The sequence below is a fragment of the Polyodon spathula genome, chromosome 4, assembly GCF_017654505.1.
Source record: "Polyodon spathula isolate WHYD16114869_AA chromosome 4, ASM1765450v1, whole genome shotgun sequence".
NCBI lineage: Eukaryota > Metazoa > Chordata > Actinopteri > Acipenseriformes > Polyodontidae > Polyodon > Polyodon spathula.
The window spans coordinates 81,648,439-81,676,366 of NC_054537.1; the positions used below are offsets into that span (position 1 = coordinate 81,648,439).

Consider the following 27,928-nt stretch of genomic DNA (forward strand, 5'->3'; position numbering starts at 1 on the left):
CTCTGTCATTCACTTCTATTGCAAATAAGTAAATACTGTTCAGTTTTTTTTTTTATATAATATGTTTAAATGAATGATTATATGAGATTTGTTCTCCAGACACAGCAAATCTCAAATGGATATTAAATGGTGCAGCCTAACTACAGTTCTCTTTCTCCTCTGTTTTTTTGCTCTCATTTTGATTTTAGACCCACAGCAGCAGGTGCAGTCCAGTTCTGGGAGGTGCTAGGATGGAAAGGATGCTACAAGCACTGCATCATGACCAAAGAGCTGGATACTTCTTTACCCAGTTCTGTGAGTTATCAGGAAACAAGGTAAAAGAACAAATAATAGAAAAAAAATCTGTCTTTTTTGATTATCAACTTGGTTTTCAGTTCCCATACTGGGTGAACTGGTGTAGCCTAGGAGTTTGACTGGGAGAGGTTAGAGTCTCTGCTCAGTCATCCATTCCCTCTATGTCCATGATGTGTAAACAATTTCACTGTATAAGTATATATTCCACAGAAATGTTATTCAGTTGTGCAAATGCTTTCTTTTATGGTACCGTACTGTGATATGCTTGGGGAACCACCAAAAAGTTGTAAAATGTTCGATTTGAAACTACCATCTTCTCTTATTTATACAACACCCCAATCTTACTCTGAATCCCAGTTTTGCTTCATCACACTTTGACCATATCAGCAGCACACAGGATGATTTCTGCAGTGCACTGTTTCTACAAACAGGTGACTTTCAGAATCAGTGAAGGACGGAAATGTTCTTTTGAAGCTCAAGTTCAAATCTACAGAGGACAAATAAAAATCGTAGAACCAAGATTCCAATGCCTTTATTCTTGATCCTTCTCTAACTAGATTTGTTTTTCTTGCAGTTGTGGAAGAATGGAGTGCAGTTCTGGTTTGACCTACAGGATTATCACAGACAGTTCTATCAAGAAAACTTGAATCCTTTCAAACTTCAGAGACTAGCCCAAGTGAGTAGTAACAGTCTGATTACACGTAAAGTGTAAAGCGGTAAACCGTGCGGCAAAAAAAATAGAATCTATTGTTTGAATGGGTGCGGAACGGAAAAGAGGCATGGCCAATTTAGACCAATTAGCTGAAGTGTTGTTGTGTGACGTTATCTGCACCATGTACAGTGAAAGATGGCGAACGAAAGACTGGTTTCCAGGGTGCAAAAATGCCCTCAACTGTATGATATGTCCCGTCCAGAATATAAGGGTACGCTAAAGAAGCAAGACACCTTCAACACCATAGCGGCCAAACTAGAAGTCAGGTAAAATGTTTAGCATTTGAAGAGCAACAGAAAACATACACTATATAGCATACTGCATGCCATAGACCTCCAAGCAAAACACTTCAAAGCTGAAAAAAAAACAGGTCTCAATAATGATGGGCTTCTTGTAGTATTTCATTGAGGTTTTTTGTACAGGTTTTTGAAATTATATTGTCATAAAACTCTTGGATTCTCCATACCAGGTAAATAATTCAGTCATGCAATGCACACTATCTTTATATGGTGCAGAATAACATTGTTTGGTTCAGACGGGTGTTAAAAAAACCCTGATATACAGTATATATATATATATATATATATACAGTGCCTATAGAAAGTCTACACTCCCTTTCAAAATTTTCTCCTTTTGTTGCTTATAGCCTGGAATTCACGGGGCATGAGCTGGGGGTGTAAGGATAGGGCAGAAGAAGCAGAAGGGAGTGGTAAGTAGGACAGAGTGCCGGCTAGAAAGAACCAGACCTAGGATAGAAGAGCGGGCGAGGCCCACTCTAATAGTAGACCAGTGAAGCTGGAAGCTAGGATAGAAGGTGGTCTGAGGGCAGCGATGCCGACACATCCCAAGGTCAGAGGACCCAGCAACCGAAACCGGATAGAAAGATGGTCACTGACTGAGGGCGGCGATACCGACACAACCCAGGGGCAAAGGACCCAACAACTGAAAACAGGATACAGAAAGTGGTTACTGATTGAGGGCGGCGATGCCGACACAATCCAGGGGCAAAGGACCCAGAAACCGAAAACACATACAAGGGTTATGACTTGGGGAGCCACCCCTCGGGAGGAAGACGGTCCCAGAAGACCGGGACACGAAAGGATAGCGAAAGAGAGAGAGAGAGAGGTACCCAGCATCTGAGACTTTTGTAAAGGGGTGCTCGTTAGACCCCCAACTGGCCGAGACATCATGCTGACTGGGACCTGAAATAAGGATGAGGCATAGAGGTTAGTATGGGACTCGAGCACAGAGTAGCCACATCCCGAATTGAGGCAGAGTATAGAAGAGAGCCTCGAGTGAGGCAAGATAAGCGCAGGAGTTGCGAAAAGACAGAATGTGGCCGGGGGTCCGCTCTGACTCACATGGTGATAACTCTCCTGAAGGTAAAGGGAGGCTGAAGCCTGCCCTGAGGTCGGAGAAGTGAGACTCACTTGCCCCCCAGAGACGACCGATGCAAAGACATGTATGAGAAGGTGGAGGAGGGGAGGAGGAGGAAAATGAAACACTAGACAGCGAAGGTGCAAGTGATCAGAGCTTAAATAGAGAATAGTTACTAATTGAAAGGAAATTGGAAGCCCCCTGCTGCACGCCCCCTGAACTATGCAAGCTAACATTTAAAATTGATTAAAATTGTTGTTTTTTTAATTAATCTACACATCCTACCCCACAATTTCCAAGTAAAAAACATGTTCTAGAAATTTGTAGAAAATTAATTAAAAAGAAAAACTGAAACAGCTTGGTTGGATAAGTGTCCACCCCCCCCCCCCCCCCATGTAATAGCAATCCTAAATTAGCTCAGGTGTAACCAATTGCCTTCAAAAGCACACACTTTGTGGCCTCCACCTGTATTAAATTGTAATGATTCACATGAGGTCAGGATAAATTTAGCAGTTCCTGTAGGTTCCCTTTGCTGGGTAATGCATTTCAAAGCAAAGACTCAACCATGAGCACAAAGGTGCTTTCAAAAGAACTCTGGGACAAAGTTGTTGAAAGGCACAGATCAGGGGTATAAAAAATATCAAAGGCCTTGAATATCCCTTGGAGCATGGTCAAGACGATTGTTAAGAAGTGGAAGGTGTATGGTAGCACCAAGACCCTGCCTAGATCAGGCCGTCCATCCAAACTGGATGACCGAGCAAGAAAGAAACTGATCAGAGAGGCTACCAAGAAGCCAATGGTAACTTTGCAAGCGCTACAGGCTTTTATGGCCAAGACTGGTCAAAGTGTGCATGTGGCAACAATATCCCAAGCACTCCACAAATCTGGCCTGAAAGCCCACCTTGAATCTCGTTTGACTTATGCAAAAAACACTCAGGAGATTCTGTAGCCATGTGGCAAAAAAGTTTTGTGGTCTGACTAAACTAAAATGGAAGTTTTTGGCCTAAATGCAAAGTGTTATGTTTGTCGCAAACCCAGCACAGCGCATCACCCAAAGAACACCATCCCTACTGTGAAGCATGGTGGTGGCAGCATCATGCTATGGGGCTGTTTCTCATCGGCAGGGACTGGGGCACTTGTCAGGATATAATGTAAAATGAATGGAGCAAAGTACAGAGGTGTCCTTGAGGAAAACCTGCTGCCCTCTGCATGAAAGCTGAAATTCACCTTTCAGCATGACAACAACCCAAAGCATCAGCCAAAGCTACACTGGAGTGGCTAAGGAACAAAAAGGTAAATGTCATTGCGTGGCATGACTTGAAGATGGAACAAAGGAACTTGACAGAGCTTGAACAGTTTTGTAAAGAAGAATGATCAAATATTGCCAAATCTAGGTGTGCAAAGTTGGTAGAGACCTATCCCAACAGACTCACAGCTGTAATTGCTGCCAAAGGTGCTTCCACCAAGTATTAACTCAGGGGGGTGGAGGCTTATCCAATTTTCATCTTTCAGTTTTGTATTTTTAATATATAATTTTTTTCCCCTTAACAGTGTGGAGTATGGGGTGTAGATAAGTAGAAAAAACCCTAATTTAAATGCATGAAACTCTGATACACTGACACAACAAAATATGAAAAAAGTTTAAGGGGGTGTAGACTTTCTATATGCACTGTGTGTGTGTGTGTGTGTGTGTGTGTGTGTGTATAACTATATATATATATATATATATATATATATATATATATATATATATATATATATATATATATATATATATATATTACCTTACCATTGGTCACATTTTCTGGATAAAAACCCCACTGTTGAAGGATCATTGGTAAGGCTGTGAATCTAAAGGAAAATGAAGACCAAAGAGCATTCTGCAGAAGTTAGAGATAAAGTAATACAAATGCATAGATTAGGGAAAGGGTTCAAAATAATATCCATGTGTTTGGATATCCCAGTGAGCACAGTTGGATCAATAATCAGGAAGTGGAAGCTGCATCACACCACCCAGGCACTGCCAAGAAAAGGCCGTCCCTCAAAACTCAGCATTCAAACAAGAAGGAGACTTGTGAGAGAAGCCACAGATAGGCCAACAATCACTTTGAAGGAGCTACAGAGTTCAGTGGCTGGGAGTGGAGTAATGGTGCACCAGTCAACCATATCAAGAGCTCTGCATAACACTGGCCTGTATGGGAGGGTGGCAAGAAAGAAACCGTTACTCAAAAAGTACCACCTGAAAGCACGTCTGGAGTTTGCCAGAAAGCATGAGAGTGACCCAGCTGCGATGTGGGAAAAGGTTTTGTGGTCAGATGAGACCAAGATAGAGCTTTTTGGCCAAAACTCAAAGCACTATGTGTGGCGCAAACCTAACACTGCCCATGCCTCAAGACACACCATCCCTACAGTGAAGTATGGTGGTGGCAGCATCATGCTGTGGGGATGCTTCTCATCAGCAGGGACTGGGCATTTTGTTACAATTGAAGGAAGAATGGATGGAGCAAAATACAGGAAAATACTGCAAGAGAATCTGCTTCAGTCCACTAAAAAACTGAAGCTTGGGAGGAAATTCACCTTTCAGCAGGACAATGATCCCAAGCACAAGGCCAAAGCAACATTGGAGTGGCTCAAGAACAAAAAGGTGAATGTCCTACAGTGGCCCAGTCAAAGTCCTGATCTCAATCCAATTGAGAATCTGTGGCACTATTTGAAAATTGCGGTCCACAAGCGTCGTCCGACCAACCTGAACAACCTGGATCAAATCTGCCAAGAAGAATGGGCCAAAATCACTCCGACACTGTGTGCAAAGCTAGTACATACTTACCCCAAAAGACTTAAAGCTGTTATTGCAACGAAATATTAATGTGTGGGGGTTGAATACTTATGCAAACAAGATATTTCAGTTTTTTATTTTTCTTTAAAACCAATGTCACCTTACAATAATTGATTTTGAGTTTAAGTGTTTTAAAATAAAATATCGAACAGAATTAAATTTCAATGTACCATTTGTAATTCAGTAATATGAGAGAATTGGTCAGGGGTCTGAATACTTTTGCAAGCCACTGTATGTGTGTGTGTGTGTGTGTGTGTGTGTGTCATTATAATATAATCTAATGTATATGTAATATTGTGAGGCGAGAGTGTATTAAATGGAATGTCCAGACAGTAATTTATGTGTACAGAAATAAAATAATTTATTTTTATTCTCTATACACAACAAAAGGATTAAATAACAAAAGAAAACAAAATGGTGTGAGGGAAGGAGTGCAGGGGTGAGATCCAAAACAAACCGTGATGACTCGTCTTTAATTGTCTTCGTGGCGACCCATACATAAACAAAAAAAAGACAAAAGAAATGTTAGTGTTTTAAAAATCCCGCTGCACCAAACCAGTCTCTCCCTCCACCCGTTACTCCTCCTATTTTACTTTCGGACCAACCCCGAACACAGTAGTACGTTCCCTTTAGTATGTAATGTCCCGCCTCTGTAGTCAGTGGAACACCAATCCCCAACCGACACATGTCCTTATCCTTCACTTGACTCCAGTGGCTGGAATTTACATACTCGTACTTCCGCCCCTCACCAAGGTGCCGCCCCTCAAAAGATGACTTTTGCCATGGTCACGAGATCTTGGTAAGGGAAGTCCCGAGTTGGTTTGATGCCATCTACTGTCGGGAGGCTGAATCACAGACCGAAAACCCTTTGACTCATCACATATCCCACCCCTCAGAGTGGAGCCGAAGGAACACTCGGAAACCTCTAACCCTTCCCTTTTCCCTCCCTCCCGGGAAAAAAAATCAGCATTTTGATGTAACTTACCCGCACGATACCTTATTTGAAAGGCGAAGGGTTGGAGCGCCAGGTACCACCGCGTAATCCTAGCGTTTGAATCCTTCATCGTGTCTAACCACTTTAAAGAAGCGTGATCTGTGATGAGTACAAAAGGTCGTCCCAGAAGATAGTATTTTAAAGATTCCACTGCCCATTTCACTGCCAGGCATTCTTTCTCCACTACCGAATACCTCTGTTCTCTGGGCAGTAACTTCCGACTGATGTATAGTATCGGGTGTTCTATACCATCTCTCTCCTGGGACAGAACCGCCCCCAGACCAGTCTGCGATGCATCTGTCTGCAGGACGAACTCTCGGCTGAAATCCGGGCTTATTAATGCTGGGGCCTGACTCAAATTAGTTTTAATAGATTCAAAGGCTGTCTGACACTCTGCACTCCACTTAATTTTATTTGGAGCGTTCTTTTTAGTGAGATCAGTGAGAGGGGCGGCTATAGTGGAAAAGTGTGGAATAAAGCGGCGGTAATAACCAGCCAACCCTAACAGTGATCTCACCTGGGTTTTCGTGGTAGGTACCGGTGAATCCAACAAAGCCTGGACTTTTGAAACCAACGGTTTCACTCTACCCTTACCCATTATGAAACCTAAATATTTAGTTTCTTCTTTTCCAATAGCGCACTTTGCCATGTTCGCTGTGAGCCCCGCCCTCCTCAGAGACTGTAAGACGGCTTCTAATCTAGTCAAATGTTCTCTCCAGGAAGAACTATAAATGACTACATCATCGATATACGCAGCTGCATACTCTCGATGAGGTTGTAAAACCCTGTCCATTAGTCTCTGAAAAGTAGCAGGCGCTCCATGAAGTCCGAACGGCATAGTACAAAATTGAAAAAGACCCTCTGGGGTTGAAAATGCCGTTTTCTCACGAGAGGCTTTCGTTAATGGAATTTGCCAATATCCTTTCGTCAGATCCAGAGTTGAAATAAACCGAGCTTGCCCCAGTTTGTCTAAGAGTTCATCTACTCGAGGCATGGGATATGCATCAAACTTGGAGATAGCATTCACCCTCCTAAAATCGATACATAATCGTAGTGACCCATCTGGCTTGTCTATTGGTACTATTGGGCTACACCACTCACTTCGGGAAGGTTCAATTACCCCAAGTTTCAACATACACTCCACCTCCCTTCGAACAGAATCTCTCCGACTCTCTGGAATGCGATACGGTCTCTGTCTAACTCTTAGACCTGGCGGAGTGATAATAGCATGTTCGATCAAATGCGTTCTTCCAGGCACGTTAGAAAACACATCACTGAACATTTTAATTAGATTGCTTACCTCTTCACGCTGATCAGGAGTTAATTGTTCCCCCATCGGGACCTCAATTGCTGACTCTGACTCAATTGAGGGTCCAAAATCCTCTCCCTCCTGTACAGGAGATATAAAATGGACTTCCCGTTCTTTCCACGGTTTCAGGAGATTAACATGATAAATTTGACTTTCTTTCCGACGCCCAGGCTGTCGGATCTCATAATTGACTTTACCAATTGCTCGAATAACCTGAAAGGGACCCTGCCATTTAGCAAACAACTTAGATTCCGATGAGGGCAACAATAACAACACTTTATCTCCAGGTCGAAAGTTCCGAATTCTTGCATTTTTATTGTAGCTTTGTTGCTGCTTCTGCTGTGCCGCTTTGAGATTGTCATGTGCCAATCGACCGACTAATTCTAAGCGATCGCGTAACTGCAACACGTATTTTACTACATTTTTAGACTCCTTTGACTGTTCTTCCCAGCCTTCTCTTATGAGATCCAAGATACCCCGCGGCTGCCGACCGTACAAGAGCTCAAACGGGGAAAACCCCGTTGAGGATTGTGGTACCTCGCGAACTGCAAAGAGCAAGTAGGGAAGCAGTTTAGCCCAATTGCGTTTTTCTTGATCTACAAAGCGGCGCAACATATTTTTCAAAGTCTGATTAAATCGTTCAACAAGCCCATCCGTTTGAGGATGAAAAACTGAGGTTCTAATTGAACGGATTTTCAATAATTTATATAGTTGCTGAATACAGTCTGACATAAAATTAGTGCCCTGATCAGTGAGAATTTCTTTCGGGATTCCCACCCTAGAGAATATTTTTACCAATTCATTCGCTACAGCTACTGCATTCATAGAGCGTAAGGGAACAGCTTCTGGATATCTCGTTGCGTAGTCCACTACTACTAAAATATACCGATATCCTGACTCTGTTCCCTCCAGAGGGCCTACTAAATCTACACCAATCCTTTCAAACGGTACCCCAATAATTGGAAGTGGAACCAGAGGTGCGGGGCGAACTGACTTAGGGGCAGCTAATTGACATTCAGGACACTCCGATACATACTTCCGCACCAGACCATAAACCCCAGGCCAAAAAAACCGGGCCAGAATTCGTTCCTGAGTCTTTTCAGTTCCCAAATGACCTGAAAATGGAATGTCATGCGCCAATCTCATGACTTCTGACTGAAAAGGCCTAGGAACCAATAACTGTTTTACGAGCTGTCCCGTCCCGGGAGCCCGGGTTATTCTATATAATAAGTGCCCAGATACAGAAAAATGCGGAAATACCACCGGTTGTCCTTCCTGCATATCCTTCCCCTCGATATATCTAACCCGTTTCCAAGCATACTGTAACGTGGGATCATTTTGTTGTTCATATCCCAAGTCAATATCTCGGTCCCAATGGTTAGGTACACAGAGAGGAGTGTCTTTTATTACATGACCTTCCACCTCAGTAACCTCGCAGCCCCGGTTACACTGAATACCTACTCCCTTTCCTTGCCGTTTAAGCGATTGGTTTACTTTTGTGTCAGACCCCTCCCCTTGTCGTCTCAGAGTTCCCTCATATTTTTCCACCCGACGCTCTCTTTTTGTTTTTCTTGGGCGGATTTTAGGGTTAAACAGGTCGGATTGCAACGGAAAAATCTCGCCAATTGTTTTCTCCTGTTGCTTTAATTGTCCCCTGGTAGAAACTAAGACCATTTCCCGACCTAAAATACGATCAAAAAACGGCCAGTCTCTTCCCAGGAGAACAGGGTATGGTAAACATTGCGCTACAGCCACTTTAACGCAAGCTGAATAATCACCTACAATAAGTCTAACTTTAGTGGTGGGATAAACCCGAGTTTCTCCATGAATACAGGAGATAGCCACTTTACCCTGTGGCTCCCAGGCTACCCCATCCAAGAGAGCTTGCCGAATCAATGTTTGTGCACACCCAGAGTCCGCAAATGCGTAAGTACTCTTTCCCCCGACCTGTACTCTTAACTGATAAGGGCCCTCCCGACATTCCCCAGTGTTCCTACCTGTTACTGCTGACCAGGATCTTGTCGCCAGGTCCACCTTTATTACTGGACAATTCCTGGCAATGTGTCCAGGCTCATTACATTGGTAGCACACTTGGTTAGGAGGCATCAACGGAGTTAATCTGTCCTGCGAGTCCGCGACCGGCAGGTTAGGGGGATTCTCTCTCGCCCAGGATGGGGCTAACCTCGACCTCCATGGTCTGAAGGTCCGGTTACCCCCTCTGGGCTTCATTGGTTGGTTGGTCCGAGTTAGTTTAGGGGCAGGAGTGGGGTCTGACCCGGCGCCTTCGTTTGCGTCTTCGTAGGCCTCCGCCAGGAGGATGGCATCCTCGAGAGTGGTAGGTCGATTCCTCTTAATCCACTCTCGATTCCCTGGCGGTAGTATAGACGCAAACTGTTCTATAACTATTTTCTGCACCAGTTCTTGGGGTGTATGTTCTTCTGGCCGCAGCCACCGGGTGCACTGATCTAAAAGATATTGTCCCGCAACCCGGGGCCGCATCCCCTTGGACAGCTGGTATTCCCGAAAACGGCGCCGGTATGTTTCCTCCGTGATCCCGAGGCGTGAGAGAATGGCTTCTTTAACTTTAACATAGTCCCCTGCATTCGTGGCCGTCAGGGCTCGATACGCTGCCTGAGCTTCCCCTGTCAGGCAGGGTGCCAATTTCATGGCCCAGTGTTCCCTAGGCCACTCTGCAGCCTCTGCCACTCTCTCAAAAGTAATCAAGAAAGCCTCGGGATCATCTTCCGAGGTCATCTTCTGAAGATTAGGCTGAGCTGCAAACATCCGGGCAACCGCTCTCTCTGATGTTGATATTGATAGTTTTTCCACCAGCTGTCCAAAGAACTGGGCGAGCTGTTCCTGGTGCCGTGTCTCTCTCTCCTCTCGCTTCTCCTCCTGCTCCCTAAACATTGTCAAAACTGTAGCTGGATCCATCCCACTTCTGACACCACGTGTGAGGCGAGAGTGTATTAAATGGAATGTCCAGACAGTAATTTATGTGTACAGAAATAAAATAATTTATTTTTATTCTCTATACACAACAAAATAATTAAATAACAAAAGAAAACAAAATGGTGTGAGGGAAGGAGTGCAGGGGTGAAATCCAAAACAAACCGTGATGACTCGTCTTTAATTGTCTTCGTGGCGACCCATACATAAACAAAAAAAAGACAAAAGAAATGTTAGTGTTTTAAAAATCCCGCTGCACCAAACCAGTCTCTCCCTCCACCCGTTACTCCTCCTATTTTACTTTCGGACCAACCCCGAACACAGTAGTACGTTCCCTTTAGTATGTAATGTCCCGCCTCTGTAGTCAGTGGAACACCAATCCCCAACCGACACGTGTCCTTATCCTTCACTTGACTCCAGTGGCTGGAATTTACATACTCGTACTTCCGCCCCTCACCAAGGTGCCGCCCCTCAAAAGATGACTTTTGCCATGGTCACGAGATCTTGGTAAGGGAAGTCCCGAGTTGGTTTGATGCCATCTACTGTCGGGAGGCTGAATCACAGACCGAAAACCCTTTGACTCATCACAAATATATAATGTTTATTTATATAAATATAATGGCCACTCTGGAGAATGCTAACAGGTGAAACGCTGCTTGTTTTTTTTAAATACATACACAAATATATTTAACATTTATTTCTTGACATCCATTATCAAATAAATGTTTTCTCAACATTAACATGTGATAAATCATTTACATAGGGCGAGGTTTCCCGCCGCCAGTGTAATATGAAACACTGTGCGGTTTATCGCTTTCCGCTACCGATCCCAGTGTAATCTGACCTTAAGTCTTTAACTAGCGATTAGTATGATCCTGTAAATAGTGTGGGAAATGCATTAATAATTTGATAAAATCAAAATAGTACTATGAAAGAATTATAATATTAATCTTTACATACATTTAAGCCTTTTCTGTGAACGTGACAAAACCAAGTTCTGTGACAGCACATAGATTAAAAGATTAAAAATAAATAAATACATAAATACATAAGTACCAAGTTTGATCGATTGTGACAAGATTAATCGCGCCATAGAGGTCATATGTTCATACTCATTAAGGTCAAGGTACAACAGGGAAAAGCTCAAATTGCTATGCAGTGTGAGTCTACATTTCATCCCCCAGTAGGAAAACACGGCAGTCCAGCGACACCGATAATCTGGTAAACTACGGTGGTCCAAGGCGAGGTGATAGCCAGTGTTCTATCCAAGAACATTCCCACTTTGCCACCTGGGCTCATTTTAGCTAACAGAGCTATCAGATCCATGGAACCATATATCAGATCCATGGAACTATATATCAGATCCATGGAACTGGAGCTTTGGCTGAAACATGTCATTATAAGATCCCACGGAGGTGTCTGGGGTACTTTGTTTACAAAGAGTTCTATATGAGAAGGATGGTAATTTGAATATTAAATAATTCTGCCAAACTGCAGGGTTTTGTATATTTATTGGTGTAGGTAAAATGTTTAACAACTTATGTGGAACAACCCATACTTCTTGGAAATCTAATTGAATGCTACCAGCAGACTGATCCATGAATATAGTGACTTAGGTTGCTACTTTGCGATTTTAATCAGTAAAGCTCATTAAACATCGAATTCCCCAAAAGTTTGAAATAAATTTACATAGGATAAACGTCAGTAAAACCACTCACTATTTATTTTCTTGCCAAAAATAAATGGTGCTGTTTATTTTGTATTCAGTGTTTTGTTTTGTTTAATTTTATTTAATAATGAAACAAGCGCATTTGTGTCTCGCCCCACAGTACTTGCCTGTGTGTCCATTCTCTTACTTGTGTGATGTCATCACCAAGCCATCTATGCGACACTGGTTTATCTGTATTTGATTGTCTTGTCTCTTGTAATAGGGTTACTGGGTAAAAGCATCACTTACAACATAAGATCACCTGTGTGTAGGAAAGATGGTGAGCTTCAAGTACACCTTGATTCAATTCTGTATTAAGCATCTTTAGTGCCCATGGGTACTCAAGCGCACATTTGCAAAGCAGTCTTTGCCAGGATCCTGACAGCTGCTTCAATCAAAACTGTGAACTCGCCAGCTGCTACAAACTCCCCTTGTGCAACAAAAATGTAGCCAAAAAATAAAGAAAGAACAGCTTTACTACTTTTTGTTATCCATTACTTCAAAACAGTCAATCAAAGAATGGGTTTTATTTACCACTGTGCTGCAATAAGCCAAAACTTATTTAACTCTTTCAACAAGACAGACTCGTATACAGGTCTAGGGTATACAGCAGTCCGCTTTAGTCATTTAAAGATTACGTTTGCTAGATATTTTCTTTACTGTTAGACATTTCATTGCTTGTCTCTGAAATAGGGCTATATAACTGTTCAACTTCATTAGATGGAAGTGGAAAAATGCACCCCAAGTTTATATTGACAAACATTACTTTTTTAATCTGTCTCAGTTCCTGTATTCCACATACGTATGTTTTGGAGCACCAATGGACATTGCTGCTGATCTCGACACAAGAAAACATATCTATCAGAGACTGGATCCCCCCTTTGAAGACCTCTTTGACCCTGCAGAGGAATACATCCTGACACTGCTACTGGTTCCATGGATGCAGATGACAAACTCTGACAGGACCGCATACAAGAGGGTGAGAAAATGTCATAAGGAGTACAGAAGCAGTACTGTTATTTTGTGAAAATAAAATATTTGTTATTGATTTTTTTTTACAGAATGGCATTATTTCAAGTAAAAGGCTTGTTTTTTATTCAGTGAATATCACTTACAAATGTATCACTGTGTGACTTTATTTTGATGAAAATAAAGTCTTGTGTTTTTGGTTGAATATCTACCTGGGGTGTAATTACTGCAAATGTTTTCATAGGTGGAGTTAGTGGAGGAGACCCGTCTGCTGGTCACTGTGCACTATAGGAAACTACTGGCCCTGCATAAAAAAACTCTTAGGAAACAACAGGAGGTAAATAACATGTGTTTTTTAATGTGAGTAAAAAGGAGGTTTCTGTACTTACTATTTAATCTGTAGAAAAACTTTAGAAAGAAACAAAGGAAGAAATAAAGATAGCATGAGAGAAAGTAATTTATATTATATTCCAAATCAAACTAGCGATAGACAATATGAAAGTGTTTTTGGAGTCCTGTAGCTTTATATATGAAGCAAGTAAAGTATGATTTGCCTGTTCAGTATTGTCACGCAGTCTATTTCTTGCTGCAGAATGTGTTATTGTTTGCACCTCTAAGTTTAACATTCAGAATTCCTCTGTTTAGAGAGGTGAACTTCAACCTAGTGCTCCATCCCCACCCCCACCACCAGAGGTCCCCAGAGAGCCCAACCTGTGGGAGCAAGTCCCAGAGGAGTACCACAACTACAACCTGAGCAACCTCCTCCGCCATCGCCTTGAGCTGGAGCACTTCCGCAACTTCCTGGAGGAGCACTTCGCCAGGTAACGAGTCGCTCCATTACTGGGCTCTTACTGGCCCTTTTAGTTTAGGTAACCTACAGTATGTTGTGCTTCTCATCAGAGAGCAGGCCAGAAGTCATTCTGTTAGTTGGAAACAACAGTAATATAAAAGTTAGATTATATTACTCTACCCCATAGAGAAAGCTGCTGGTGAAGTGCAGGACTGAAGATCCTCATGGTTGAACAGTGGCCTGTGACTGTAATGTCAGGAAAGCATATAGCATATTCCTATTACAACACTTGATCACTGGAATTTCCATTTCCTCATTTGTGTTATTTCTTTGTGATACTGCTCCCTTCAAAGCCACTGTAACTAATGCATACTGCCATTATCCTTATACAAGTTTACTGTGTTATACCACAATAAAAAGTTAAAATAAAAGCATATTGAACACATCACAAAGCATTGACAAGCATGGTAAATCACTGATGGCAAAGTGTTGTAAAAAACATGGTTAACCTTGGTAAAGCATATTAATAAGTACATGGTGCCCACTTGAAGACCCCAGAGATGTACCCTACTTAGCTCATTCCAGACGGTTGTCAGCACCACTGTCATAGACATGAGGAGGACTTGCATGGATACAACTAGTGATGAACCTAATGATCCTTGCGAACCCGGTCAGACAAACCAGTGTAAGAGAGAAAAGAACCTCAACGGGCACAAGCCTGGAGTTAAATGGCCAAGAGCTTGTGAGAAACTACGTGGGACACAGTAAACACCTTGTTCATGCGGTAGAGTTAACAGTGCCATGGGAAGATGCTGTAGATGAGGCGTATGAGAGGAAGAAACTTCGGTATGCTCAACCAGCTGCTGAAGTGGAACAGCGAGGATGGAGAGTCCGAGTTTACCCAGTGGAGGTGGGTTGTCGAGGATTTTTGGCACACTGTACAACCCGGTTTCTCAGAGACGTCAGGTTCAGTGTTGCGTCGCACAGTGAAGAACTTATCTGAAGCAGCAGAAAGGAGCAGCAACTGGCTGTGGTTGAGACGGAAAGATTCTGGATGGGGATCTCAAGCACAATAGAAAGAAAGCAACACTGATGTACAGGTAAGTAAGCTGGGCTGAGCTGAGTGGGGGATGGAGGGGGGTGATGCTGGGATGCCAGAATCACTGTTGAGCCCTATTGAGGTGTTGTGGGCTAGTCAACGAAACACCAAGGATGGAAGGTTCCCACTTGAAGACCCCAGAGATGTACCCTACTTAGCTCAAACCAGACGGTTGTCATGCTGATGCACTGGGTAGATCGCACTGGGTTGATCCCCGGAGCCAGCATCGCAGCCGTTGTGTGTGCTGATGTGCTGGGGAGGCAAAATGAGCTGATCCCTGGAGCCAGCATTACACTTCAGCGATCAACACCAGACAGAAGGAAAACAACACAAACGGATGGAGATGCAGATGGATCACATTAGTTTACTGCAAAGCTACGACTTAGTTGGTGCTTATCTTGGCGAGAGCCGAGTTCAAATCAGCATGAAGTTCAACATCTACTCTCATGTAATGGAAATCATGGCAAAGCATGGGCAGTTACCATGCAGAATGACCATGACATAATTGTGCAGTAGTTACATTGTGTCTATCTTTTCAGCATGGACCTGATGTGCTGGTTGGATATCGAGCAGTTCCGGCGAACGCCTCACAAAGAGAAAGACAAGCGAGAGGAGAAGTCTAGAGACATCAAGAGCAAATATTTGAATAAGAAATACTTCTTTGGGCCAAACAGTCCTGCAACCAGAGATCAGCAGGAACAGGTAACTCATCGTAATTCATCTCGTATAATAATATACGCCAACTCCCAAACATAAACACATCACTTCATTATTCATCTATTTTTGTTGGCAGTTAGTTTAGTTAGTTATAGATATATATATATATATATATATATATATATATATATATATATATATATATATATATATATATATATATATATAAGGTCAGGAAAACCCCCATTGAGACAAGTCCTCTTTTACAATTGTGTCCTGGTAAGGTTGTTTCCTTTTTCCTGTGGAAGGTTTCAAATTGTCAAGGTTGCTTCGTATCATTCATGTTTGAATCTTCCCCTCTGTCTGTTCTAAGGTGATGCGGTTAGGTGGTGGGTGGGGGAAGATTCTCCACGATCGTCTCTCAGCCCCAGTGCTGGTGGAGGTGCAGAAGCATGTGAGGAACCGGATAGAAAGGAAATGGCTGCCGCTGTTCCTCTCCACCCCAGAATTTGCTGAAAGGCAGAAGATGCAGGTACAACATATATTATAGAGTATTGCCTTGTTCAGAGATGCCCAATTCTAGGGATGGAGGTCCATTCCATTCCATGTTAATCGATACAATTAAATAATTAACACCAAGAAACTGTATGGATTTAGAACTTGGCTGAATAAATCATTTGGATTGAACTGACCAACTTAGCCCAGCCCCAATCTAGTTAACAAAACTTATAAGCAGATGCAGCTGAGACAGAAAATGATGTATGAATTGTGCATACACAGTTAAGCTAGCTCGGCAGCCCCTCTCACTACACCCTGTTAAGTTTTATACAGAACAATATCTTATACAAATGTACTGTGGTATACCATGGCAAAAGAATAGGGAAGTGGAGTAAAACAGTCCCTCTTTGTTTAAAGGATTTAGTGATCAGGGCATCCAGCTGGCTGATTGTGTTTTTTTTTTTAGTTGAAGATGAAGAATGTTGCAGAGGATCAGATATTCCACACAAACCGAAAGAAACGTGAGGTTTGGAAGGTGAGTACTTGCAGGAACATTCAAGGGTCTGATGTAATGAGTTATCACAGAAGTAGTATATGTGTTGGCATACACTTTGATTTGCCAGTTAAAATAGATTTGACAGATGAGCTGTGCATTGTCTTGTTTTTGTTGGTTTTGTATATGTCATATATTTGTTTTTAATATGATTGCAATAATATACTTCACTATATAAAGGGTCACATTACAAATAAGGGTTGTCTCTATAAAGATTTCATGTAAAAATGCTCTTGTTAAACAAGACACAATTGGGACTAACTTGGCTTCCCTTTTGGAAACTTATGGGTGAGCATTGAAGGCTAACTTAGTCCCACCGTGTCTTCTTTAATGTGACCATTTTTATATTGCATCTATTTTGAGAAAACTTTATCATAACTAGGGCTTCTGTTTTTTGCAGATTTTATTAATTGTTTTTTTTTCGGCGCTTATTTTGAGCTATTTTTGAGTTTTATGTACATCCTTTTTTTTCGGGTCTTTTATTTTTGATGTACTGTATGAAATTAGTGTTGTCAGTTACTTTTCAAAATGCTTGGGCGTTTTTTTTTCTGTCAAAATGTGTACAGTAGTAACTTGACAATACTTGCTTGTTTAGGTTGTATCTTCTTTCCTTTGCTGTCTTCCACAACGAAATTCCTCTGGTCACGGGCACATTCTTCTGGGGTTTTTGTGTTTCAGGCATTTTTGTATATTTTGCCACAATTCTGTTTTAAATCCTCAGTGTCTTAACTGTAATACAACTTTAAATCCTGCTAACAAGCATCCATCCTGATTGTAATCTTGTTCCCAACAGAAATGTAGGAATGTGCTGTCACTCAGTAGTTGGGGTGGGTTTAAAGTAATCAGAACTAATCAATGATAGATACAAGTCAGGAAGGCGGGACATTGCCCAGCAGCACAGGGAAATGTATTTATTATTATTTTTGTAGTAGGTTTTATTTTTATTTTTGTTATGTGAAAAGAGTAAAGTCAACGTGAATTGATTTACCATTTCTACAGTTTTCCGGCGTTTATTGGCTATCCACTGATTTAATTTTTTTTGTATCGGGGATGTTTTATAGGGTTAAACTGAAAATCAGAAATCAGAAGCCCTAATCATAACCCTGGTTCCCTGAAATAGAAATGTAACCATTACCTAATGGGATGTATCTCTTATAGCCTGAATTACCTGAGCACTTCTATCAAAGCTACTCCTTTCAAAGCCCTGTATAAATATAAGTGACCCATAAGGCTTGGCGCCATTTTCTCTTCGGGCCTGCTGAGTTGGAGTGAATGCAGCGACCTTGAAGGGTAATGGTTACATTTCTATTTCAGGAAACCAGGGTTATGGTAATAACCTCATGTTCCCTTTCAAGTACAAAAAGTAACCATTACCTAATGGGATACAATACCCAAGCCGTCGCAAGTGAAGGACTTGCAGCACTGGCAGATGTGCTAAAAAGGAAGATAAATTACCTTCAGCATTCTGGCCGAAGACCGATAAGGGTCCATGGCATATAGTCCACAGTACAGTGAGGTGTATATGCTGCAAGATTACACTGAGTAACCTCAGCATTTAACACCAGAAGTCCAAAAAGGATTTAAAGTGTAACATAATAAAAATGTGTTTTTAACACTCTGGTCCCAAAACCAGGGTTCTGCTGATCTACGTCATTGTCAGTAGAACCTGGTAAAAGCACAGTTGCAAATGTCTGAGACAGATACGCACTGGAATAACGCCCAGGAGGGTTATAAGGCCTCTTGTGGAGGGACCAGTGACCTTTCTCTGGTGGGGGCCGGTTGGCTAGATCGTATGCAATCCGCCTCAACAGCCTCTGTTTAGACAAGGCTTGTCCATGGAGCTTAGACCCAAATCAAATAAACAATAGTTCAGGTTGCCGCCAACTCTGGATGTGATCAACATAATACGGCAGTGTCCTAACTGGACAGAGCATATGGATCTTTCTCTACCTTCATTCCACTGACTGGTTGATATGGAAAGCAGAAATGTTTTAGGGAGAAAAGCAGGATTAGTGTGGAGAGTAACCTTACTTGTGAGTGCTTGCATTTTACCTCCCTACTTGGTGAAGGTAATAGCAAGCAGTAAAGCTGTCTCTAAGAACGGGAATTTCAACTCTTCTGAATTAAGGGGCTTGAATGATGGTCTTATAAGTGCGTCCAGCGCTACATTGAGCTGCTAGCGAGGGACAAGGTCCTTTCTACGGGGTCTTAACCTCTCAGAACCATTAAAAAAACTGCCCCACTGGGAAGTGTACTCCTCGGGAGACCCGAGTCAATTTAAATACGGCAAGCTGAAATAGCTGACAGGCAAAAAATTGCAGTATATCTGCAGTGGGGCAAGTCGTTGGGTCCTGTGCGACTGACACCACTTCTGGAAGACACCCCATTTTTGTAGCCGTACTGGGAGCTACTAAGAGCACCCAAGCCCAGTCTTGCCTGGTCTTCTCTCAGCATAGTGGAAGCTGTGGCAACGGTGAAAAAGCATAGAGCAGAGTGTTGGGCCAGTGCGTCTAGGCCAAGAGGGTGACTGCTCTCCATTAGGGAATACCAGTGGGGACAATCGGTGGACTCCTGGGTTGCAAAGATGTATCTCTGCGCACCTGAACTTCTCCCAGATGAGGTTTACAACCTCCAGGTGAAGTTCCATACCGAAATGTGGGGGCCACCTCTTGAGAGAAGGTTTGCATCCCAGTTCCTCACCCCTGGCAGGAGAACTGGTCTTGAAAACAGGTGTTCGTGAGCTCATAGGGAAAGCTTCTGGGCAGCACGATTGAGATGGGAATACCGGAGACCACCATGGCGCTTGATATAAGCAACCAGCACAAAGGTGAAACCCAGGCATGGTGAAAGTTTGAAAAAAACAAGAACAGACAGTAAGCTGACTGTTGCTGAAAACTGTTGTGTACACAGACTACACAAAAAGGGAGCACTGATAACGGTGGTCCAGAACCGTCTTTAAAATCAGATGGATCACAAATTTTGAATGGTTCAAATCCATAGCCAACAACAAACTTACCACAATACATTTTCACAAGCCTGAAATCAGATAGAACCAAGGTCCAGACCCCTATTGGGAAGCAAGTTTCCAAATGGGTCAAATTTACACCTGCTGAAATAACACATCTCTTTCCAGTACATTGACAGCAAATGGGTTTCCTCATCCAAAGAAATCATTGCCTTCCGGAAAGCACTTTTGAATCCATTAACCTGTCGTCAGTTCCAGCGCTTTGTTTCCCTGAAGGGGGACTATCTGGAGAATGGGGTACTCTTCTGGCTAGAGGTCCAGAAATACAAGGTAAGACTCTTGAAGCTGGAAGCTGATTTTTGATCAAACAGGAGTTTGGGATACTTTTACCCACTAACTACAATTCAGCTGTCTAGCACAATCACCTATTTTCCTCAATAACTGGCCCTGTAGTAAAAACTTTTAATCTATTTTATGTGTTTGACTCGGAAAAGAGAGAATGTGCCATATTACTGACTGGATAATGCCAACAAACTCCAAACAAGAGCTACTATTGCAAGACTATTGTGAGTTTGGCAGAACATTTTTGTTCTCAAGCTTGGCTTGCTACTTGAGTCAATGACATTTACCCTAACTAAAGGACAGCTTGATGCTTTTAAATAACTGTTTTAAATCCATGTTATACTGCCTTATTGTCATTGTTTGTAGAGCTATAAGACCACAATCAGGAATTCTGGAAGACAAAGTAATTCTTGTTGGATGAAAGTTCTTTGCTCCATTGGTGTTTTATATGATATCTGTATTCTTAATATGTTACATGTACAAGGACAGGCAAGTCAATTGCATGTTAAATATTTGTTAAGGCATTACTACTACTACTATTTAATTGACAGACTTTTGCAACTGTTTGTTAAATGTAACATTAGTTACATGTCTGTTCCTGTTACCACCCTCTAATGATAGTGTTAAATACAATTTTTTTTCCAGCTGTGAGTTGACAGCTAGTGTTTTTCCTCATATACAGATCCTCAATTTAAATAGGCCTACTTTTACTATTACCACTTCTAGTAATGTTCTGTTTAAACACTGGCTGTCATTCTGTTTCAATCTCCAGGACCTGTGCCATTCCCACTCAGATGACTCCACCATTCAAAGCAAGGTCTCCACAATTATAAACTGCTTCATTAACTCCAGCATACCTCCAGTCCTGCAGATCGACATTCCTCCAGAGCAGGCTGAGGAAATCATTGAGAAGAGGAGGGAGCTGGGCCCGTACGTGTTCCGAGAAGCACAGGTAGGTGGGTCATAGCAGATACTGTCAACCCCTTCATCTTTGATGTGATATATAGATTATCTGTCTAAATATACTAGACTATCTCCTTTACTGTCATTTACTTTCCAATACAGAAACATTGAAGAAAATTTCTGTCATCTTGATGTTTTATCTTAGAATTTCTATTGAATGTTTACAAACTAATCAGTGTATGTTGTTGTGTTGCTAGTGTCACTGAAACCTTACTTATAAAAATCATTTTACACCATATTTGTATTTTGTGCACGCCATGGCTGTGGGATCTTGTTTTTACTGAGGTTGGAGTCTAACTCTCTTTTGTAGATGACTGTCTTTGGAATCCTGTTCAAACTGTGGCCGGACTTCTGTGCCTTCCGAAGCAATCTGGAAGATGCTAAGGTGTTGCCTGCTTTAGAGAGAAAGAAGGAAAAGCTACTGGAAAAACTGAAGAGGAAGATAAGAGAAGAGGAGAGACGAGCAAAAGTGAGAAGCCTAGCTCACATTTTCCTGTAGATCTTAGTTATGAATTCTGGTATTTATAGTTAATGTACTGCATGGTGTGGTCTGTGTTTTACTAGCAAATTATTTTAAAAATACAGCTATGGCCAAAAGCATCATCAAATTATATATATATATATATATATATATATTATATATATATATATATATATATATATATATATATATGAAAACATAATTTGGATCTTTTATTTAACATCGTGTAATCAAAGAAACTACAAAATGATATCGAAGATATACTCTTCATAAAAAGAACAGTATGACACAGTATTCCGTTGAGCCTCGGTAAGTCTAGGCATAACTTCAAATGGGTCTACAGCAAACACCAATAAGACATGCAAGCTGAGAACCGTCCACTTTTATAGCCACATCTCAGCATGTTGCACGTGTTTTGACGTACGTCATGCGTTTTCGATACTGACAATGTGACACTGTGTCAGTAAAACGTATTTAAATAAAATACAATTCTTTGATTTTTGTTGCAATTTAAGTGAGTGGAGAAAAATATCTGCTATGCTTTTCTTTTTTTGAAGTGTATGTATATATATATATATATATATATATATATATATATATATATATATATAGTATGTAATTCAATATGTTAACGTAACGTTATTGATCACGTTTCGTTCGGCTTTATGAAGCAAAATGTGTTAATTATGTAGGGTGATGCACACCCTGTGGCCATAGCTGTACACAGTTAAAAGTGATTAACAGTTTTGTGTGATATCCAGGAGCAGGAAGAAGCCAAGAGAAAGATGAGTTTTTCCGATAATTTTTTTGGAGACAACGAGAGCGCCTACAGTGGCAGCCAAGCTGGCGTCTCCTCCACGAGGGAGGCCAGGGGTCCACAGAGTCGCAGCCAGCAAGTAAGCAACAGTGCAACCATGACACTGGATGCATCTGAAACAAACAGAATCTGATAATCATGTACAGAATCTGTTGGGGGGGTTTTTAGCTGGGACTGTGTTGATTTGATTTGATTTATTCATTATCCTTCACCTAAAATTCTGCATAGTCTAGCAGGACTAACAGTCAATCTTGAAGACAAAAAAAAAAAAACCTGGAAATCAACCCCCTAAGAAGACTTTTATAATCTGAAAAAGCGATGTGTACAATACATCTACCCCTTCCCCTCTCCTCCACGTAAAGGCACACTGGAGTGAGGTGGCTGTTGTCTTCTTTTGCTCCACAGGTCTCCTGGTCCTATTCCAAATACATGGAAGCTCTGGAGCAGGAGAGAGCGCTGCTGGAGATGCAAAATGATCTTGAGGGAAGAACCCTGATGTCTTCTCTATCAGATCCAGGTACAAATGTGTTGCATTATTGTATCAAAGGAGTTAATTTTAGTTATGTATTATTAAGCATTTCAACTCATATACAGTATGTATAGCATTCCACAACTAAAATAAGTTAGCCTTGACCCCTGCTCTCCCCTGACTGTGACTCACCCTGCACACCACGCAAGCTGTAGTTCTACTGAGACTCTGTTGACTGCAGTGGCAATGGGGGTACCAATAAATAAAACAAGTTTAATGTCTCAATTCTTTCTACATTTAAAAATGTAACCGGCTTTCAATTGAAATGTGTCGGTTTAGTAAAACCTTAAAGGAACATTATTCAGAACTGCTGTATTCGTCTCATCCCTAATATATATATATATATATATATATATATATATATATATATATATATATATATATATAAATTTAAATTGCATTGGTTCCACAAGCACGAACAACCTAAGCAACTGGTTAAAACTGGAGCTGTAGGGGCCCTGTCTGTGCTGGCCGTCTGTTTTTCTCTGATAGTGCCCAGATGTGAGAATAAACGTTAAGCGCCACAGCAGGGCTACTTAAAAAAACGAACATTAAGGCAGCAGGGCTATAAAAACGTCAGCCCTCCAAAGTGCTGGCTTTCCAGACAGACAAAAACAGTAATGTTGTCAATCCTTTGATTTAACAGGCAGTAATTCCAGTGAAAAGAACACAATGAGCAGGATCTGAAACTGCAGCAGCTTTGTCCTTGTTGGTTCCCTGGGCTGGCACTGGACAATGCCTATGTGCACTGCTGTTGTTTTTTTAGAAATGAGAACTTTGTCATTTAGATTTTTTGGCTTCATCGACCCACTCAATACTGATCGCTTTATGGCAAAGCATTAGTTTTCCCTTGGGGTGGGATTGCTGTGTAAAACTAACACTGCTTGCATTTACCAAACCTTGTGTTACAAAAAAACAGGATTTAGCGCCAGACCATAAATAGCAGCTTCCATTAGTCTGAATGTGGTGCTATAAATTGGCTGTAATTTTATATTGTACTCTTAATAAAATAAACATGAAATGTCTTTTTATTGGAACTTTTTTTCCTCCCTCCAAAGTTTAGGAGGTCACCATTATGACACTCCTCTTTACCCCACTGTTGCTGTTTCTTTTTTAAACACCACTTATAAATAGCATTTAACAAACTGATGTGATATGAGTTAGCGTTACATTGTATTTGCTGAAAGCCTTGACTCTGTATTTTATCGTGTATTATACAAGTTCTAAGTCACAGATAGCCCTCTGTGGCAGAGCAAAGCTCTGCCCTTTAAATTGGCAGGGATGGGGTTAACTTCCCCTACCTGCCTGGGTTTATTATGTTCAGGTGGCTGGGGTTGATTAGTTGATTAGGTTGATTAACAATCAATCAGCGCCCAGCCACCTGATATAAAGGGAGGCCTCTGCTTCTCATTTGGAGAGAGGGAGCTGAGGAAGCAGGTTGTTTTTTTTTTTTGGTTGTTTGGAAAGTTTGAATCCAGTGAAGGCATTGCCCAGCCTGGAAATTGTTATTTTTGTAAGTTTTGCTTTTTGTCTTTCTTTGTGTTTAAATTGCTTTGTTTTGGCCCTTGTGCCCTTTCATTTTTGTGTTTATTTATAATAAAATAGTTATTTTTTTGAACTGCAGTCTGTCTCTGGGCCTCTTTCCACTCGCCAGCCTGCCACAAAACAAAACAAAAATACTGCTCTGAGCCTCTAGGTGGCGCTATCCCACTTCTGACACCAAATGTGGCAGGCTGGCGAGTGGAAAGAGGCCCAGAGACAGACTGCAGTTCAAAAAAATAACTATAAAAAAAAAAAACCAACCTGCTTCCTCAGCTCCCTCTCTCCAAATGAGAAGCAGAGGCCTCCTTTTATATCAGGTGGCTGGGCGCTGATTGATCGTTAATCAACCTAATCAACCCCAGCCACCTGAACATAATAAACCCAGGCAGGTAGGGGAAGTTAACCCCATCCCTGCCAATTTAAAGGGCAGAGCTTTGCTCTGCCACACCCTCTCATTGTCTGACAGTTGTTCTAAACAGTTACACTAATGGAGCACTTAGGGGATGATGCAAGGATACACACAAAGTAATTTGCAGGTGCAAAACCCCTGTATGCTGCCTTAAATTGTGTTTAGCAGCCGTAGAGTCTGACTTTACAGGCCACAAAAAAAAAGGATACTAGCGTAACTGATGTTGGCTGAGGCTTTTCCAAACAACTATTTTATATTTTTTCCCCCCTTGTGTCAGAGGACTTTGCTGCCCTTGCTCTGACATATTTTATTTTTGCTTTGTATTTTCGTGCTCCACAAATGTCATACAGGGACTACTGCTCTCTGTACTCCTAACTCTGCAAGTGCGTCCAGTAAATAGACCAATGTGCTCATTGAATCCCTCGTTATCATAATTGTGCATGTTGAGTAATTTGCATTGCTCTTAAGCTTACATATGGCACAGTGCAAAATAATTGCCTGTCCGCAATGCAATTTGAATTTTGCATCCACAATTATTTGCACTGTGCCTATAATTACATCACCTCCTTTAATATGTATCTAAAACATGTCATACTGTAAAAGAATTACGGGATCAGTTCATCCTGATGGAATTACATGCAGCAGGGTGCATTGGGTATATAAGGGGATAGCAGTGTTCTGGGTGGATATAATCCAAGGTGAAGTAGAGATCTTTTTACTAGTGAGGAAGACAGTAGTTTCCAAGTACCGGTACACCTAATGCATCCTCTAGTGACAGCTATTACATGACAAGTATTTTGTTCCTTTTTTATGTCAGTCCACTCTGCAACAGGCTGCTGTTTTATGCTGTCATTGGGCCATTTGTGATGTGTCTTGTTATCTGAGCATAGCATGATTTGGAATCCCAACAAAACTGAGTTGCAGATGTGATAAGTCATCTTAATGTTTGTATTTTACCTTTTAATTCAGAGACCTCCTCCATTCGCAGCACTAAGTCGGCCGGCACAAAAAGGACATTGCACTCTATTTTTTCACAGAAAATGTAAGTCAAGTTTGTTTCTTGGGTCTGTTCCCTTTGATAGTCTTTGTGTGGTGCTGACAGGAGCTACAAAAACATGTCACTGATTTTAAAAAGGACTTTTTACCAGGGGTGGGCAATGATATGATAATTGTATATCGATATCATGCATGTATTTCGATATCAACAGAAGACTTCCAAAACCCAGAAATATAATAACACAATTGCAGTATCAAACATATATAGATGTTAACAGATATTTTCAAATGAAAAGCAATAAATTAGTGGTGCTTTGCTTCACAATCTCCATTTAGAAAAACAACGTCTTGTTATATTGTTTTACTATTCCATCATCAGCCACCTCAAAACCAAAACATTTCTATACTTCACTACCACAGAATTTAGCCAATCCGGAAGTAATTAAACCGTCAGCTGCTCTGCGTGTGCATGCTAACTCAAAAAACCTCTAAAATGAGATTAAGCACGGTGTCTTGCCGAATTTTGCATTATTTTGAGGTATGTTTTGATGTTGTAAAAGTACATCTCATTTATAATACAGAAAGTTGACATTTTAAGAATACATTAATAGCGTAATGAACTGCTGAAGTATGTGCATATCTCATAATAATGCAAAACAGATGGCCAGTGGTGCTTTTGCAGCATGCAAATAAGGCTGCATCCATACTGGACAGAGCAACGCGAATTAAGTCACCGAATGTCAATCCACACCAGACGCGACTTGGAAACGAATCAAAAGACTGGAAATAAATACATGACCCTGCCCATGCATTCCTATTGGACATAATAGAGATGGGCTGTCCCATTACAAAATAGGTCTTGTTTTGATAAAAGGTTATTGACTAAAGTTCCCTATATATCCAACAGCCCGGTACATCTCCAGCTGTCAGAAGACACCTGGACAATAGTAGTATAGTTAAACTGATATTTTCAACAAAATGATTTTATTGTTAAACAGCTTACTGCAATCTCAACTGTATTTCTTCTCAAATTCCTTCTTGTTTATTAACTTTAAGTATTTTAAAGTGCAACATTATTATTATTATTATTATTATTATTATTATTATGCACTACATAATCACCATCTTCTTCTTTATTATTATTTATTTATTATTATTATTATTATTATTATAATCCATGTTATTATGCGCAGGTCACCACTTGTACTATTATTTACTTTTATTTGTTTTTTCCTTTTAAAACAGTCCGGTGAACTTGACAGAAAATGCTTTATAAATATAGCTCATAATCCTCAAAACTTTGTACTGTATGAGCTTGGTAATGTTGGGCTGGCTTTCTTTTACAATGTATAGAGTAGTAGGACCTTAATTAATGTTTTGTTTGATGAATCACCACAAAACTTCATTTTATGCGTATGTAAAGACCTTCTTCTTGTCATGGATTTGTGCCACAGAGCAATTTAGTGAACAAAACGTTATTTATCATGAAAATAAACAAATTAAAAAAAAGCCATAGCTTAAAATGAGGTCACATGTTCAAGCTGTGTGAATGCAGTGCCTTTTTGAGTCATTTTTTAAAAGCCAGCAAAAGTGCTGAATATGTAGACTGCATGTATGGACCGGTTTATTTTTGCTTCTTAATAATAAACTTTAATTGGAAAGAAAATGTCTCGGTGCTGCTAAATGCACCACCCGCAAGCCACTAAGGCATTGTCTTTCTTCTGTAATGTCTCTGTAGTTGTTCAGTTTGCAATCATATAATAATGGATACTGCTGCACCTCATAAATGAACTTTTCTTCTTCCATGATTAACTTGTTTTCAGGCGTGACATGTTTTGAGGCGTGTGTCACGGGTGTTTCACCTTGCTTGTCATTGGTCTGTTTCATTCCAGTTGTGCAATTATATAAAAAAAAAAACATACATACATACATACATACATAAATAAATAAACAAACAAGTATCATTAACGATGCAAAATTCTCAAAGCGCCGTCACTCCCATTTTCTTTTTTTTGATTGGCTGTGGGAATCATTGTGACAGTCCTCGCATTCTTTCTTAGGGAGCGGGCGGCTCAGGTGACACAGAAGTGGGCTGACTGGAATGCAGTGACAGTCACATTGTAATGTAATGAACTCAGT

The 27,928-nt window shown here is 41.0% G+C and overlaps 1 protein-coding gene across 6 annotated transcripts in view; it reads left to right on the forward strand.

Moving 5' to 3' along the window:
- Window positions 1–27,928, forward strand: part of LOC121314945 (regulator of G-protein signaling 22) — a 43,658-nt gene that overhangs the window by 14,117 nt on the left and 1,613 nt on the right. For 3 of the 6 annotated variants that reach the window (XM_041248734.1, XM_041248735.1, XM_041248739.1), the window contains 14 exons: window positions 189–314; window positions 869–970; window positions 12,964–13,158; window positions 13,393–13,485; window positions 13,794–13,969; window positions 15,577–15,739; window positions 16,068–16,226; window positions 16,659–16,727; window positions 19,879–20,040; window positions 20,825–21,004; window positions 21,326–21,484; window positions 22,258–22,392; window positions 22,719–22,830; window positions 25,763–25,835. In XM_041248734.1, coding sequence (XP_041104668.1) covers window positions 189–314; window positions 869–970; window positions 12,964–13,158; window positions 13,393–13,485; window positions 13,794–13,969; window positions 15,577–15,739; window positions 16,068–16,226; window positions 16,659–16,727; window positions 19,879–20,040; window positions 20,825–21,004; window positions 21,326–21,484; window positions 22,258–22,392; window positions 22,719–22,830; window positions 25,763–25,835 — 1,904 coding nt within the window. Of the gene's footprint in view, window positions 1–188; window positions 315–868; window positions 971–12,963; window positions 13,159–13,392; window positions 13,486–13,793; window positions 13,970–15,576; window positions 15,740–16,067; window positions 16,227–16,658; window positions 16,728–19,878; window positions 20,041–20,824; window positions 21,005–21,325; window positions 21,485–22,257; window positions 22,393–22,718; window positions 22,831–23,488; window positions 23,972–25,762; window positions 25,836–27,928 lie in introns of those variants that run through there. The other 3 variants (XM_041248736.1, XM_041248737.1, XM_041248738.1) reach the window with 3 other exon arrangements.